At 42.1% G+C, this 18331-nt stretch overlaps 1 protein-coding gene across 3 annotated transcripts in view; it reads right to left on the bottom strand.

Moving 5' to 3' along the window:
* Window positions 1–1388: 1388 nt before the first annotated feature.
* The window catches only part of MCC (MCC regulator of WNT signaling pathway), a 367192-nt gene continuing 350249 nt past the window's right edge, over window positions 1389–18331 (bottom strand). For all 3 annotated transcript variants that reach the window (XM_073677247.1, XM_073677253.1, XM_073677262.1), the window contains 2 exons: window positions 4567–4689; window positions 1389–1619 (listed from right to left, as the gene is read on the bottom strand). In XM_073677247.1, the coding sequence (XP_073533348.1) occupies window positions 1439–1619; window positions 4567–4689 (304 nt within the window). In that variant the 3' untranslated portion in view covers window positions 1389–1438. The remainder of the gene's footprint in view (window positions 1620–4566; window positions 4690–18331) is intronic.

The raw sequence follows: 18331 nt of genomic DNA, 5'->3' as shown, positions 1-18331 counted from the left end.
CCAAAATACATGTATTTAGGTAAACAAAACAATGACCCCATATCTTCTCGGTGAATCTACTGGTGAACTGATCGGATAGATAAGAATCTCTTAATGTTAATGAACATGTTTTATCAGAACATTACATGCTGAGACAGTACAATCTCATCCCTTGTAAAAATGGCACAAAACAAACCCCTCTCCAAGCAAGGATTTCCACTTTCCCTCAATACGATCTGGACACTGGACATTTGTGACACTTTAGAAATAATCCTATTGCAGAACTCGCTTTCATCCCTTTACCACAGATCTAGCGATGGAGTCACTGGCCTGGGGAGGCAACGTGCAGTGTATGCACTGATTACGGACATAACTGAGCATTTGATAAAACTTCATCTGTAAAACTTACTCAAATAAGGACCTTAATAAAGAACTTTTAAAGTGCATCTTAATTTTACAGATGAGCACTCCTTGACACAGGACAGGCCGATTAGGGAGTCGTATAATACAAACAGCTGCATTCACATTTCCATACAAAACTCCCAACCTACCGCGAGCGACTGGAAAGAGATGATGATACTAGATATGTCCATGACGGGGTACAGAAAAAAATAAAAAAGTGAACTCTGTGGTCCATACTAACCATAACCAAAGCTGCTGTGTTGTGTGTGCATATATATCAATATCTAATTTTATATATTTATATATATATATCTATCTATCTATATAGATATATATATATATATACACAGACATTTTGAAGAGAAAAGACTGTCTTTCTGTAATGCTTGTGTTCCCCTCCGACCCTGGGCAATGTAAAGGTTGTCTGAACTTGCTGTGTGTAGCAGAGAATGATTATAAGGGAAGAGTTTGGCTTACACTTCAGCAAATACAAGTTAATGTAGGTATTAGAAAGCAACACATAAAAAATAGGCTATGGGTATATTTTAACAGCTCCCAAAAGAAAGAAAATCAAAGCACTTTAACTCACAGTGTACTAAGGAAAACCGCCTCGGCCTCAGTTTATGTGAGCGGATTAAAGCTGTAGGGTGAGCACCCATCCGGCTGAGCAGATGCAGCGTGTCCATGTATTGGATGAAGATACCGGTAACTCAATCTTATAGTTTTTGCTGGTAGTGACAGCACCTCGGAGCCCACAAGAGTACGGTGAAAGTTTTTATACTCGATACGTAAAGGTGCCACTTGGCTCAGAGCATTCAGTTTTTTCTGCACATTACATGGCGCGACGTGTACGAGTGTGGACATGCTTTTGGCGCTCTCCAATGTCTTACAACTGAGAGTATCTGAACCATCACAAGGATGACGTGTGTTTCCATGTGATCTTGCCAGCAGTATATGCAGAGAGCGTGCACAGTACATCCCGTCATACCAGGGAGCAGACAGCTGAAGAGTGCTGCCGAAGGTTCAGGACGAGGCCATCAGTGTGTATCACGGGGGCTCACAGCGAGGTCTCATTAGTATGAGGTCTGGAGTTTTCCTCCTCTAGTAAAGCTATCCTCTGCTTCAGCATCCGCACTTGTGTCTCATGTCTCTCCACCATTGCCATCATCTGGGACTCCAGCTTTTTCAGCTTATTCTGATGCTTCTTCTTTGCCTTTTCATAAGCTGCCACAAGATTGCTGCTCATGAGAAGAAAAAAAACAGTACAAATATTAAGAGGGTCACAACGGTAACACTGAAACTAGAGGAACTCTTATCCGAATTAAACCTCATCCATATCAGCGTATTGCTTGAAACGCCCCTATGTCTGGCCAGTGTACATCAGTGTACTACAAAGGAAATAGTACGGAATAGTGTAGAAATAGTAATTGTCCAGTAACCTATATTTTTTTCTAACATGGAATCTTTGACATCCATTTAACGGATATGCCATAAAAAGGTTTTAAAATGTAGGACATATCTGTTAGACAGATTGCATTATAGCCAGATGCATTAAATGGTTGGGTAACGTAGCACCCTTCACCCATAGACTAGAATGGCAACCATTTAATATACACTGCTCAAAAAAATAAAGGGAACATTCAAATAACACATCCTAGATCTGAATGAATGAAATATTCTCATTGAATACTTTGTTCTGTACAAAGTTGAATGTGCTGACAACAAAATCACACAAAAATCATCAATGGAAATCAAACTTATTAACCAATGGAGGCCTGGATTTGGAGTCACCCCCTAAAATTAAAGTGGAAAAACATACTACAGGCTGATCCAACATTGATGTAATGTCCTTAAAACAAGTCAAAATGAGGGTCAGTATTGTGTGTGGCCTCCACGTGCCTGCATGACCTCCCTACAACGCCTGGGCATGCTCCTGATGAGGTTGTGGATGGTCTCCTGTGGGATCTCCTCCAGGATGGCACATCAATGTGAGCGGTGGCAAGAAGGTTTGCTGTGTCTGTCAGCGTAGTGTTCAGAGGCTGGAGGCGCTATAGAACAAAGTATTCAATGAGAATATTTCATTCATTCAGATCTAGGATGTGTTATTTGAGTGTTCCCCTTATTTTTTTGACCAGTGTATATATAATTAAATAGATCACAGTGTATCCATTAAAGGGAATCTGTCAGTAGGATCAACCCTTCTACGCCATCTATATGGGCATGCAGGTCATAGCGATCTGATGTTTTATTCCACAGATATCTACATTTTTCTTATACATAAATGACCTCTTCCAAGGCTCTGGGGAGGACGCTGCCTGGAAGATAACTCTGCCTCCAGAGATTATTTTACATAAAGGGGGAGTTACCAGTGTGAGACAAGTAACTAACACAGAAAAGTAGAACTGAACTTTATCTCCTTATAAACACATTTTTGAAGCTCTCTCAGCTCTGCTGTATTATAACAACATTGCTGCCCTGTCTGACTGTGAGCTGGAAGCTGAAGCGGAGAGGAACCTGCAGATGTGTCAGGTATAATCACACACAGCTCTGCAGTGAGATCAGGAGAGCAGAGAGCGGCCATTACATGTCTCATACTGGGAACTCTCCCTTCATGTATAATAATCTCAAGATGAAGATTCTCATGCAGATCAGTGTCCGGCCTATAGCCTGGAACAGCTCATTTACATATAAGAAACCCTAGATTTTATTCAGCTTCCTATGACCTGCATGCCCAAATAGACAGCTTAGGAGGGTTGATCCTACTGACAGATTCCCTTTAAATGGATTTCAAATTCATGTGTGGGTGGTGGAAACCACTGTTAGGCCTTATTCAGATGTCCGTTTTTTTTCAGATACACAAAAAATGGTCCGAGTGTCATTAGTGTCTTTCACAAATAAATTACAAAGCTTTTCCTATCCTCCTATCCTTTGTAATGTTAATCACCATTGCACACGGATGGTACACCAATTCCATCCGTGCGACCCATAGCCTTGTTTGTATGATTTCCATCAATGCAGCCAGTAAAAAACGAAACAGACATGTGAACAGCCCCATAGACTATAATAGATATGCATTCTATCCGTGAAAACCATTGATAGAAGACATATATATATATTCCAAAAAGGATAATGTCTGTAAATGGTCTGAATTGTAAAGCCCTGCGGACTATGTTGGCACTATATAAATAAAAAGATTATTATTATATGACGTCTGAATGAGGCCTTAGGCTATGTTCACATACAGTGTTTTTTCAGCATTTTTTTCTGCAGTTAAAACCTGCTCTAGTCAGTAAAAACGCTTGTTTTGCAGTGGTTTTTCTGTGTGGATTACATGTGTGATTTTTCTACAGTACATGTTTAATAAAGTTAGTTTTACTCACCAAAAATGCCTCAAAAAACTCTACAAACAATGCCACAAAAATAGTTGTTGCAATTTTTGCAGCATTTTTTCACTTTCTCTATGGATAAAAAGGCAGCAAAAATACTGAAAGGACTGACATGCTGCTATTCTAAAAAATGCTGCAGTTCTCAAAATCAGTAAGGAAAAAAACTAGCCTGTGCATGAGATTTTTGAAGTCTCAGCTTTTGCAGCTACTGTAAAAAGCAGCGTTTAATTTGGATAAAAAACACTGCAAAAAAGCTGCATGTGACCATGGTCTTAGGCATTGGTCACAGGCTCCATCTCATACAGACAATGAAAGAGTTCCATGATGGAACATTAAACAGAGGACAAAAAAAGCAATGTGAACACAGCCAAAAAGAGAACATTTACAGCAGTGATTGTGTTGAAAGGATTGTCTGATTTAGGTCATCGGCCCCACTATCAGTATTTGGTCAGTATTCTCTCTCAGGAGTGGGAGAAAAAAACAGGAGTGGGTGATAAATGCAGAATTGGTGACTTCTATTATACCTTTTTTCTGATTGTTCCTCACCTGGTTTTGGCTCCCGCTCCTGAGAAAAAATACTGACCGGATACTGATAGTGGGGCCGTGGCCTAAAAATAAAAGGGGCTGCAGTGGCTCTCCATGTAGGACCCATCACAGCTGATCATGAGAGATGCAGGACTCTGTGGGCATCTGCACCAGTTTCCACACATTATAAAGCAATGCTGGAGGTTCCGGTCCTCAGGATGTGTTCCCTCATGTATTACTAGAAAGGTACACACGTATTACACTTATTACTCACCTATTAGCTCTCTTCAAGTCATTGACGAACTCTGCCGACTGCTGATGCCGGATTTCGCTGCTCTTCGTGAGTCTTTCTAGGGCGCTCACCAGCTCTTGTGCCCGGGACTTTAACTTCTTTTCTCTGCAGTAAAACAAAACAAAAACAATAATGAGAAGTTCTGTGCGATCAGCACAAGTGCTACAATACAATCAGCAAATACCATCAACTCATGCAAATCACAAATTATATACAAGACAAGTGACTAAGGAGCTGGACCGGGACTGGAGGAACAAGCAAATATTACTATACAATATCTATGTCTGTAATGTGAAGTGACTGCTGCTGGGGTTTGTAGTATTCCATACTGTAGAGAAGTTATAATGTCCTATATGATTGCAGTAAGGCAGGGTTCCCCAACTCCAGTCCTCAAGGCCCACCAACAGGTCATGTTTTCAGGATTTCCTTACTATTGCTCAGGTGATAATTACATCACATGCACAGGCAATAATTACACCACCTGTACAATACTAAGGAAATCCTGAAAACATGACCTGTTGGTGGGCCTTGAGGACCGGAGTTGGGGAACCCTGCAGTAAGGGACCTGCTGATTGGTACCATAAATGTAATGTAAAACATGGCCAGCAGGTGTCACCATTTCCTTAGAGACTGCAGAACTGCTCATTTTCGTACAAGCCATGAATTACAATGTTGCTGGGGTTGTCATAAAATAACAAGCGAACTTCATATAATTCAAAAATAAAAAAGTATGGCAATTTATTTACTGATAATTCAGACTCATTTCCACAATTTCATCACACACCATCTGATTTAACGTGTAGGCAGAGAGGCCTGGCATGTACCAGAGTTGCAAAAAAAGAAAAAAAGAAGGCAGAATTAATAAAGCAAGTACAGTATGTGATAAAGTTTGGCCTCTATTCATATGGGTTAGCCCATTAATATTACAGAAAACAACCACAAAGATGACTGCAGTATCTGAATTGTACTTTAGGGAGTATAGGCCTATGTTTCCACGCAATGAAAATGCAGCAGATTTTCTACCGCAGATTGTAAACCCGTAAGGACAGGGTCCTCTACCCCTCTGTACCCGTCTGATAGTCTTTGTGCTTAAATTGTTTTATATACCGTATGTTATGTATGTAATCCCTTTTTTACCCTTGAATTAAAGGTGCTTTAAAAATAAATAATATTTTTTTTGCGTCACAAATCTGCAGCAAAACCTGATCCCTCAAGGGAGGTTTGCTGCAGATTTTTCTTGCAGTTTTGGTGCTTTTTTATGTGTTTTTTCAGCGTTTTTTCCACTGTCCCTCTGTCTCTTTTTATGCATGTACATAAAGTTTTGTGAAAAAGAACCCCATTCTATTTTGCCATCAAAAACGCTGAAAAAACACTGAAAAAAATGGTACCTGTGTTTTTGGTGCGTTTTTTCAGCATTTTTTTTCACCACCCATTACTTCCTATGGATGAAAAAAAGCTGAAAAAAGTGACATGATCTATTCCAAAAACCCAACCAAGGTAGAAAATACTGCACAAAAAAAATCATGATGTGTGAACAGAGAATTCTGGTTTCTCATAGACTTTGCTGGTACTGCAAAACACAGTTGGAAATTTGTATAAAAATCTGCAGCAAAAAACACTGAAAAATAACATGATGTGTGAACATGGCCTAATAGAGAGAAGTGGATGAGAAGCTAATCGGCATGTGACTGCAAGTATACAATTCGCATACTGGCCTTCGCATCATGAAAGCTCGACCTGGCAAGAAGTGTTGAATCCCAACAGTGTGAATATTACTTCAGTTAGTATTTAGCAAGCCCTGGGGTGGAAAACCCCTTTAAAATCTGCAACAGATCAATTTATTCTGTGGATGTATGTGTGAATTTGATCCTTTTGGTCAAGTTCCCATGGTGCAGAAAAAAACACAGTGTATTGTTACAGTTCAAGCAAAGTGGATGAGATTTACAGTGGGTACGGAAAGTATTCAGACCCCTTTACATTTTTCACTCTTTGTTTCATTGCAGCCATTTGGTAAATTCGAAAAAGTTAATTTTTTTTCTCATTAAAGTGCACTCTGCACCCTATTTTGACTGAAAAAAAACAGAAATGTAGAAATTTTTGCAAAATTATTAAAAAAGAAAAACTGAAATATCACATGGTCGTAAGTATTCAGACCCTTTGCTCAGACACTCACATGCTGTCCATTTCCTTGTGATCCTCCCTGGGATGGTTCTACTCCTTCATTGGAGTCCAGCTGTGTTTAATAAAACTGATAGGACTTGATTTGGAAAGGCACACACCTGTCTATATAAGACCTCACCACTCACAGTGCATGTCAGACCAAATGAGAATCATGAGCTCAAAGGAACTACACAAGGAGCTGAGAGACAGAATTGTGACAAGGCACAGATCTGGCCAAGGTTATGAAAGAATTTTATAAATGGAAGAAGTTTGGGACCACCAGAAGTCTTCCTAGACCTGGCCGTTCAGCCAAACTGAGCAATCGTGGGATAAGAGCCTTTGTGAGAGAGGTAAAGAAGAACCCCAAGAGCATTGTGGCTGAGCCCCAAATCCAGGATCCCCAAATCCAGGTGTAAAAAACTTGTTGCATCATTCCCAAGAAGACTCATGGCTGTACTAGCTTAAAAGTGTGCTTCTACTCAATACTGAAAAAAGGGTCTGAATACTTATGACCATGTGATATTTCAGTTTTTCTTTTTTAATAAAATGGCAAAAATGTCAACATTTCTGTTATTTTTCAGTCAAGATGGGGTGCAGAGTGTACTTTAAATGAGAATTTTTTTTTTTACTTTTTAGAATTTACCAAATGGCTGCAATGAAACAGAGTGAAAAATGTAAAGGGGTCTGAATACTTTCCGTACCCACTGTATATAAATCTCATGCCCACTATGAGCCGAAATTGACTTACGTTGCGATTTTGAAATCTGAAGCATGTCAATCTTGTGGTAGATATGTGTTTTTCATGTGTTTATTTTTCTCATTGACTTGATTGAGATGCGGAAAATTCACATATAAAAAACAGATATTCGTTTTTATTGCGTTTCTGAAACTAATTCAAAATGTGTGTATTCTGCACCTGTCAATACATTTTTATGAATGCTAGATAACTGCGCAATTTTAATTAAAAATTTGACATGCCACAAAAAAAGAACCAAAAATAGCAACTCAAAGACGCATGTAAGGGTATATTGCTACTGAGAATCCGTAGCATCAAAAAGGCATCACAATGATATCCGCTGCATGCTGAGAGGGAGCGTAGCCTAAAAGTTACTAATTTTCACCGAATTCCTCCTGCTACAAACAATGCAGATCCTTCAGCCAGTGAAGACCATCTCTGGGGTAAAATTCCCTTTGATGACAAATTCTAAAGCCCACAGACTATAGAGTGCAGGTCCCTTTGTAGCCCTGTGACCGGCTGCAGAGTAGCCACTGGGAATTTCTCTGCAGCCACAAATCTCTATAGTATATTTCATAGGGTTACAAAGAAAAAAATCATGCAATCTAGGTGCGGTGTCCAGGGTGCCCATATTCATATTCTGTATCACGTTATTTAAAAGATCCAGTATTATCCATGTAAAGAAGATACAAATCATGGCTGTTTTATGACCCAATTCATCATGAAGTGAAGGCATTTATTATTCCATCCCAATGATGGCTATTTAATGACACCCATGAATATTAACCTCTATTAAAACCTGGCATTAGACACATTAAAGTGGCAGCCCATAAGACCTAAAGGATGGTTACATGACCTGTGACCCAGGAGTAGAACCCCTTCCTGCTGGAGCTCAGGACGGGCATGCCTGTTACAGCAGGGAAATGATGCCGCCCGGGCTCACGTGGCAGATGTGTGGAGGGCGCAGCGTGCAGACATTGTCATCCTATTAATTACACTAATTATTACTGAAGCAGCAGCAGCATGTGGGAGAGTTCATCACATTTATAGGTGACACTCGTGCTGCAATGCAAGACAGACAGACGGCATTTATTTAATGCAGGCGGCTGCTGGGCTATACACGAGCTGAGAGATGTAGTGTGAACCATTACCAAGTCAGCCATAATAGAAACACTTCACTGTATAAATCCACCCAACCAAAGCACAGAAGGCATCAGGTATTGCCATGATCTCAGGCTTGTTCTACGAGTGACTCCATTACATGTATTGCTCTCACCTGGTATATAGCAGATATATTTAGGGCAGATGAGGATACGATATGGTGATGGAAACTGGGGGGGGGGCAGGGGGAGATGAGACGCCTTAAAATTTTATTTTAGAGCTTCAGGTGATAAAAAATGATTCAGAAGCAATAAAACAGTGGACACAGCAAGTTGCAGAATTGGGGTACAATACATTTCATGAGAAGTGTGCCAGGTTCCCCCGTCACTGGAATACAACGCTTACTACGAGCACAAAATACTGTCATTTTCAATTCATTGGAGAGGAAGAGCATTCAGTGACAGGAGAAAGATTTCACATTACACTTGAGAGAAATGAAAATGGGATTTCAGTCTCCAAATAAAAACCTGAAACTCAGCAACAGCTTTTGTCAGAACGCCACCACAGGATTCAGGACTAGGGGCGTCCAGTGCGTAAATTGTCAGATTACCTCCATCAGAAAAAAAGCGAAAGTACCGTAGATGGAGAAAAGCTGTCATTATACTACTTCAGCGGAGCGCTTATATTAGTCACAACCAGGTACGGTGAGGTGCACTAAAACAAAGAGGTGTCACATAGACCATGACACAAAATATACAAATCCCTCCTGTGTTGGAGGTAACAGGTGGACAGCAGGGATCATACAGCGATGATAGAGCGCCACACGGTGCACAGAACAGTGTTTCCAGCCCGGTCAATAGCGATTATCAGCACTTACAACTATACAGCTGTTCTCAACTCATTAATTTAGTAGAACTAATGTTTTGCTCCTGTGACTATTAGAATCAATATTCTCTCCCTCTGTGTTATTAAGTAGTTATCGGATTACTAAAGTACCTGGGTACATTATCTTCCCTGGAATCCTAACCATGGAAAAGATTAAGGAGGATAGGGACAAATGCCGGGTGCAATTGGGTGAGGGGTGATGGATTGTCTTACCAGGAAAGTATGACAGACAGGACAGAGGTTGATTTTCAGTTAAAAAGTTATTCCCAAAATCACAATGTGGTCTTCTAATAATGTACACATATATTTATTTGTGCCAATCTAATGCAATTTTTAATCTCCTCCATTTTGAACATATCACCCTCCAGAAGGAAGCCACTCCTGGCCTCATTTACGTTCTAGTTGCCAGTGCAGCCGCGCTGCTGTAGTTCCAGAGCTCTAGACGATCAGGCACAGTTGCAGGATTTCTCCTATGGCTTCCTGCCAGTATAGCTCAGCTCTGGGACCTTCCTGGAACAGAGTTGTTCCTGTGAGAGATGAGGTCAGGAGCAAAGCCTCCTTCAGTACAGAGCAGAGCGCTCATACCGGGAAGCAGCAGTGTGCATTGGTAACTAAGAGGAGCAATGTACTGTATGATGGGGTTGTGTATAGAGGGGCTGAAATTAGAGATATACTGCAGAATGGGGTTGTATATAGAGTCTGAGAGTAGGGATGCACTGCAGTATTGGGCTCTATACAGGGGGCTGAGAGGAGTGATATACTGCAGGATGGGGCACTTTAAAGGGAATCTGTCAGCAGGTTTTTGCTACCTCGTCTGAGAGCAGCCTGATGTAGGCAGAGAAAAGCTGAATCAAAGGTTGTATCACTTAGATTATTGGGTGAAGCCGTTCTGACACAATCAGAGCTTTTAGATTAAGCTATGCAGCAGAGCTGAGAAAGCTAAACCCACCAGACTCTGTATGTACAAAGTCCATAGACAGTGAGCTGCTTAGTTGCCTGATTAGTCCGGCAATGTTAATCTCTTAGAGATAAATCCTTCACAGTTAGTAAACAACAGCAAGCACTTTGACAAGTGACACATCCCTGAAATCTGACTCTCGGCCTCTATCTCTTTCTGTCTTCACATTAGATAGCAAAACCCTGCTGAAAGATTCCCTTTAAAGGGGGCTGAGAGGAGTGATATTTTTCTGTATGTTGCTGTATATAAAAGTGGTGAAACTATTGATATGCTGCAGAATGGGGCTGTATATAAAGGGGGTTCAAGGAATTACAGACTGCAAGATGGGTCTACGTATAGAGGGTCTGAAAGGAGAGATATACTACAGGGTATGGCTATGTATAGAGGGTCTGAAATGAGTGGCATTCTGCAGGATGGGACTGTATATAAGGGATGGAGAGAAGGATATAATGCAGGATAAGGCTCTATACAGGGGTCTGAGGGGAGTGATATACTGCAGGATAGGGCACTATACAGGGGACCAGACAATGTGAACTGAGGTCTAAGATGGCAGACATACAAGAAACAGAGGCATGTTCACACTAGCAAAAAAGAAGCAAGACAAAAATATATCTCATACCCTACCATAATTATATATAAATGTAAAGCAAAATTGCATAATAAATATAGGGTACTTAGTGAACTATTTTTGATCAAAAAAAGTATACAAGCCGTCCCACCAGCGGCCTATACAGGGGACGGAGAGGAGTGATATATTGAAAATAGGGCTATGTTATCAAATGATACAAAAAAAAAACAAAAAGAGAAAAATCATTCCGCTCCCCGTCCTATTGGCAAGCAATTACAGGAAATAGTGCACAGAAGTATTTGGGAGAGTCAATCCCATACAGAAGGTTCCAAGGTGTTTTGAGATCCAGAACACGTGAATAGGTTAAATCAATATTTATTCCAAAATTGTTAAAAACATCTTCATCAGTGTATATTCCATAAAAAGTTTACGCAAGAAGGCTATAAAGACATGGGAGTTATGCATTTCGAACCTTTGAACTCACTAGTTCTTAGTCATAAGTAGTCATTCTAGGTGAAAGATTGTGGTTTTATAGCATTCCGGATATGGATGTGGTTCATTAATCCCATGTAATCCAGAATGATACACATTCCACTAAACTTTTTATATAATAATAATACACAATATATTCAAGTATCCTTAAGTACATGCTGTGTTGGAATGTCCTAAGGGAGTATTCGATATTAGTCCAAATAGTAATCATTAGAAAAAAAAAACAATATTGATGTGGATGGTGTTAAGCAGTGTATTGTTTATTAATCAGTGTGAACAGTTCTAAAGAAAATAGTATATAGCAAGGAATGTATCGGATATGGCCTATATAGCGATCAGTAAAAAAAAACACAATATGGATGAAAATAGCATTAGACTGTTTATTTTGTTGGTGAGTGTGAATGGTGCCAAAATGCTTTCTTATCAATGCTATTGGAATGTGTCCCAATCTAGAATACATGGGGTTAATGAACCACACCCATGTACTAGATGCTATAAAACCATAATCTTTCTTCTACAATGACTAGTTATGACTAAGAACCATGGCCTTCAAAGGTTTGTCTTATAGCCTATGGAATATACACAGATGAAGATGTTTTTATCAACTGCATAATTGGACTGTGTATAGAGGGGCTGAAAGGAGTTATACACTGCAGGATGGTGATGTATAGAGGGGCTGAGAAGAGTGATATACTAGATGATGAGGCTGTGTATAGAGGGGCTGAGAAGAGTGTTATTCTGCAGGATGGAGTTATATATAGTGGACTGAGAGGAGTGATGTACTGCAGGATGGGGCTGTATATAGGGGCTGAAAAGACATAGGATGATGGGGCTTGGATATCAAGGGTCTGAAAGGAATGATATACTACAGGATGGAACTTCGTATAGAGCAGGGGTCCTCAAACTTTTTAAACAGGGGGCCAGTTCACGGTCCCTTAGACCATTGGAGGGCCGGAATATAGTTTTAAAAAAAAACTATGAACAAATTACTATGCACACTGCACATATCTTATTTTGTAGTAAAAAAAAACAATACAGGAACAAATACAATATTTAAAATGAAGAACAAGTAAAGTTAAATCAACCGGTATTTCAATAGGTAGGTAACTGTACCCAATAGGCAGCATAGGTCCTCAATAGGCAGCATCGGTCCTCAATAGGCAGGTAAATATCCCCAATAGGCAGGTAAATGTCCCCAATAGGCAGCATAGGTCCCCAATAGGCAGCATAGGTCCCCAATAGGCAGGTAAATGTACCCAATAGGCAGCATAGGTCCCCAATAGGTAGGTAAATGTCCCCAATAGGCAGGTAAATATCCCCAATAGGCAGCATAGGTCCTCAATGGGCAGGTAAATGTTCCCAATAGGCAGGCAGTTTCCCCCTTATAATGCCATATGCATGCTGTTCCACCCCTTATAATGCCCCATGCAGGCTGTTCCCCCCTTATAATGCCCCATGCTGGATGCCACCCCCATATAATGCCCCATGCAGCATGTCACCCCCCCATATAATGCCCCATGCAGCATGTCACCCCCCCATATTATGCCCCATGCAGCATGTCACCCCCCCATATTATGCCCCATGCAGGATGTCCCCTTTCCCCCCATATAATGCCCCATGCAGGATGTCCTCTTTCCCCCCATATAATGCCCCATGCAGGATGTCCCTTCCCCCCCCCATATAATGCCCCATGCAGGATGTCACCCCCCATATAATGCCCCATGCAGCATGTCACCCCCCCATATAATGCCCCATGCAGCATGTCACCCCCCCATATAATGCCCCATGCAGCATGTCACCCACCATATAATGCCCCATGCAGCATGTCACCCCCCCATATAATGCCCCATGCAGCATGTCACCCCCCCATATAATGCCACATGCAGCATGTCACCCCCCCATATAATGCCCCATGCTGGATGTCACCCCCCAATATAATGCCCCATGCTGGATGTCACCCCCCATATCATGCCCCATGCTGGATGTCACCCCCCCATATTATACCCCTTGCAGGATGTCACCCCCCATATAATGTCCCATGCAGGATGTCACCCCCCATATAATGCCCCATGCAGGATATCACTCCCTGTCTTTATAATTCCCCATGCAGCATGTCACCCCCCCATATAATGCCCCATGCAGCATGTCACCCCCCATATAATGCCCCATGCAGCATGTCACCCCCCATATAATGCCCCATGCAGCATGTCACCCCCCCATATTATGCCCCATGCAGCATGTCACTCCCCCATATTATGCCCCATGCCGCATGTCACCCCCCCATATTATGCCCCATGCAGGATGTCCCCTTTCCCCCCATATAATACCCCATGCAGGATGTCCCTTCCCCCCCCCCCCATATAATGCCCATGCAGCATGTCACCCCCCATATAATGCCACATGCAGCATGTCACCCCCCCATATAATGCCCCATGCAGCATGTCACCCCCCCATATAATGCCCCATGCAGGATGTCACCCCCCATATCATGCCCCATGCAGGATGTCACCACCCCATATTATACCCCTTGCAGGATGTCACCCCCCATATAATGCCCCATGCAGCATGTCACCCCCCCCATATAATGCCACATGCAGCATGTCACCCCCCCATATAATGCCCCATGCAGGAGGTCACCCCCCATATGCCTCCATGCAGGATGTCACCCCCATATAATGCCCCATGCAGGATATCACTCCCCTGTCTTTATAATTCCCCATGCAGCATGTCACCCCCCATGCAGCATGTCACCCCCCCCATATAATGCCCCATGCAGCATGTCGCATGTCACCCCCCATATCATGCCCCATGCAGGATGTCACCCCCCCATATTATACCCCTTGCAGGATGTCACCCCCCCATATAATGACCTATGCCTCCATACATTAAAAAAAAAAATCCAATACTCACCTCACTCCTCCTCACCTGCTGCCGCTGCTCTACTCTGGTCTGGACTCCAGCGTCCCGGCGGCGTCGTCCCGCTCTGCGCTGCCTGTGACGGCACTCGGGAGGGCGCGGTGTAAAGACGTCACCGCACCCTCTGACCTGAGACGTCACAGGAAGCGCAGAGCAGGAAGACAGCAGATCTGCAGAGGCACGGGGAGAGGTAAGTATCCGCCTGAGCAAGTGGGGGGGAGGGCGGGCAATGGCACCGCTCTCCTCTCCTCCGTTCATAGCCCGGCGGGCCGGATAAAAGTCCTCCGCGGGCCGCATGTGGCCTGCGGGCTGTAGTTTGAGGACCCCTGGTATAGAGGGTCTGAAAGCAATTAGATACACAGGGATTGGGGTGTGTATAGAGGTGTTGAGAGAAGTTATATACTGTAAGATGGGATTGCGTATAGAGGGGCTTAGAGGAGTGATATTTGGGAGGATGGGTCTAGGCTAAGAGGAGTGATATTTGGGAGGAAGGGTCTGTGTACAGAGTGTCTAAAAGGAATTAAGAGGATTGGACTGTGTATAGCAGGGTTGAGGAGTGATATTTTTTCAGGAGCAAACAATGTACAGAAGAAAAGGTGATTTTTATACTTAGATTACCTTAAATGGGTTGTCCCACAAACAAAATACATTTTAATTACCATATTTTTCAGACTATAAGAAGCACTTTTTTGCTCCAAAATTTTGGAGGAAAGTGGGGGGTGCGTCTTATACAACCCCTGGCAAAAATTATGGAATCACTGGGCTCGGAGGATGTTCATTCAGTTGTTTAATGTTGTTGAAAAAAAGCAGATCACAGACATGGCACAAAACTAAAGTCATTTCAAATGGCAACTTTAGGGCTTTAAGAAACACTACAAGAAATCAAGATTAAAAATGTGGTACTCAGTAAGGGTAATTTTTTGCAGACCAAGCAGAGGGAAAAAATTATGGAATCATGAAAAACAAACACACAAAAGAACACTCCAATGCATCATTAGTATTTTGTTGCACCAACTCTGGCTTTAATAACAGCTTGCAGTCTCTGAGGCATGGACTTAATGAGTGACAAACAGTACTCTTCATCAATCTGGCTCCAACTTTCTCTGATTGCTGTTGCTAGATCAGCTTTGCAGGTTGGAGTCTTGTCATGGACCATTTTCTTCAACTTCCACCAAAGATTTTCAATTGGATTGAGATCCGGACTATTTGCAGGCCATGTCATTGACCTTATGTGCCTTCTTTCAATGAATGTTTTCACAGTTTTTGCTCAATGGCAGGATGCATTATCATCTTGAAAAATGATGTCATCATCCCCAAACTTCCTTTCAATTGATGGGATAAGAAAACTGTCCAAAATATCAATGTAAACTTGGGCATTTATTGAAGATGTAATGAAACCATCTCCCCAGTGCCTTTACCTGACATGCAGCCCCATATCATCAATGACTGTGGAAATTTGCATGTTCTCTTGATGCAGTCATCTTTATAAATCTCATTGGAACGGCACCAAACAAAAGTTCCAGCATCATCACCTTGCCCAATGCAGTTTCGCGATTCATCACTGAATATAACTTTCATCCAGTCATCCACAGTCCACGATTGCTTTTCCTTAGCCCATTGTAACCTTGTTTTTTTCTGTATAGGTGCTAATGATGGCTTATGTTTAGCTTTTCTGTATGTAAATCACGTTTCCTTTAGGCGGTTTCTTACAGTTCGGTCACAGACATTGACTCCAGTTTCCTCCCAGTCGTTCCTCATTTGTGTTGTTGTGCATTTCCTGTTTTGGAGACATATTGCTTTAAGTTTCCGGTCTTGACGCTTTGATATCTTCCTTGGTCTACCAGTATGTTTGCCTTTAACAACCTTCCCATGTTGTTTGTATTTGGTCCAGATTTTAGACACAGCTGACTGTGAACAACCAACATCTTTTGCAACATTGCGTGATGATTTACCTTCTTTTAAGAGTTTGATAATCCTCTCCTTTGTTTCAATTGACATCTCTCCTGTTGGAGCCATGATTCATGTCAGTCCACTTGGTGCAACAGCTCTCCAAGGTGTGATCACTCCTTTTTAGATGCAGACTAACAAGCAGATCTAATTTGATGCAGGTGTTAGTTTGGAAATGTAAATTTACAGGGTGATTCCATAATTTTTTCCTCAGAATTGAATGATTCCATAAGTTTTTCCCTCTGCTTTGTCTGTAAAAAATTACCCTTACTGAGTACCACATTTTAATCTTGATTTCTTTTATTGTTTCTTAAAGCTCTAAAGTTGCCATTTGAAATGACTAGTTTTGTGCCATGTCTGTGATCTGCTTTTTTTCAACAACATTAAACAACTGAATGAACATCCTCTGAGCCCGGTGATTCCATAATTTTTGCCAGGGGTTGTAGTCTGATATACATAAATACTGCGGCTGTGGGTGGTGTGGGGGAAGCGACAGCATCGGAGTAGCGGGGCACAGGAGTCAGCAGCCGCCTGCTGCAGCCTACACTGTGCCCGCTACTAAAGAAAATTAATATTCATTTTCCTTACTAGCCGGCACACTGTGCCTGCAGCGCAGCTCCTGGTATGTATGGCACCCTTCGTCCATGTATGTATGGCCCCCCTCATCCTGGTATGCTTGGCACCCCCTCATCCCCGTCACGCTGCACAGAAAAAAAGAAACAATTATGGGCTTGGTGAATATTCATGGACTTTAATAGCAGGCACGTTGACAGCAGAGAGCAGCAGGAGCCACGCTGCGGCTACAGTGTGCGCGCTATTAGAGAGAATGAATGGTCACTGCTCCTCACGCACGCAGTACAGGCGTGGGGCGCAGTGAACAATCCGGCACAGAGCGGGACACAGCACTGGAGTAGAGGTGAGTATACCAGGATGAGGAGGGCCATACATACAGGGATGAAGGGTGCCATACATACCAGCAAGAGGGATGAGGAGGGCCATACATAGAGGGATGAGGGGGGCCATAAATACAGGGATGAGACATGAGGGGGGCCATACATACAGGATGAAGGGTGCCATACATACAGGGATGAAGAGTGCCATACATACCAGGAAGAGGAATGAAGGTGCCATACATACCAGGAAAAGGGATGAAGGTGCCATACATATCAGGATGGGTGTGAGGGAGGGCCATACATACCAGGATGAAGGGTGCCATATACACTCCCTGACAGAAGTTATGTCGCTTATCCATGTTATGTAAATAAAAGCTTACAACCTGACGTTAAATTCATCCATTGGTTTTATAAATTAAATTACTCTTTTGAAAGCTGAAACCCTCCCAAATTTGGTATAGGTTAAGAAAATAAATTGGCATCAATGCTGAAATATTGATTATTTAATGAACACAGAATGGTCAGATTTTGGCAAGACCATTTAACATCAGGTTATAAGCTTTTATTTACATAACATGGATAAGCGACATAACTTCTGTCAGGGAGTGTATAACAGGAAGAAGGGTGAGGGGTGCCATGCATACCAGGATGGTGGATTGGGGTGCCATGCATACCAGGATGGTGGATTGGGATGCCATGCATATCAGGATCGGGGATAATAACAGGATTGGGGGACATTACCCCTATAACAGTGTCAGCAGCAGACCCCCTCCCCCTTAACAGGGCATCATGAACACATTTTTTGCTTACATTTTTTTTTCTATTTTCCTCCTCTAAAACCTAGGTGCGTCTTATGGTCCGGTGGGTCTTATAGTAAGAAAAATACGGTAATTGATCTTGGAATAATAATGATAATTTCCACAATTGGATATGTTAAAAAAAATGTTCCTGTGTAATGGCGGTGTCTGACCACGCAGGAACATGTAGCTTACAGCAAAGATAAAAAGATAGATTTTAGAGGGTGAATATATTTAATTAGTATCAAAGAACCGACCAACCCACTTAACATTAAAATTCACAATTTTTATTTG

This window comes from Phyllobates terribilis, unplaced genomic scaffold (genome assembly GCF_046119375.1).
Source record: "Phyllobates terribilis strain yellow unplaced genomic scaffold, ASM4611937v1 Scaffold_1__5_contigs__length_1240528914, whole genome shotgun sequence".
NCBI classification, from domain to species: domain Eukaryota; kingdom Metazoa; phylum Chordata; class Amphibia; order Anura; family Dendrobatidae; genus Phyllobates; species Phyllobates terribilis.
Note: the sequence above shows the minus strand (reverse complement) of the source record. Positions and strands in the feature narration are given on the sequence as shown.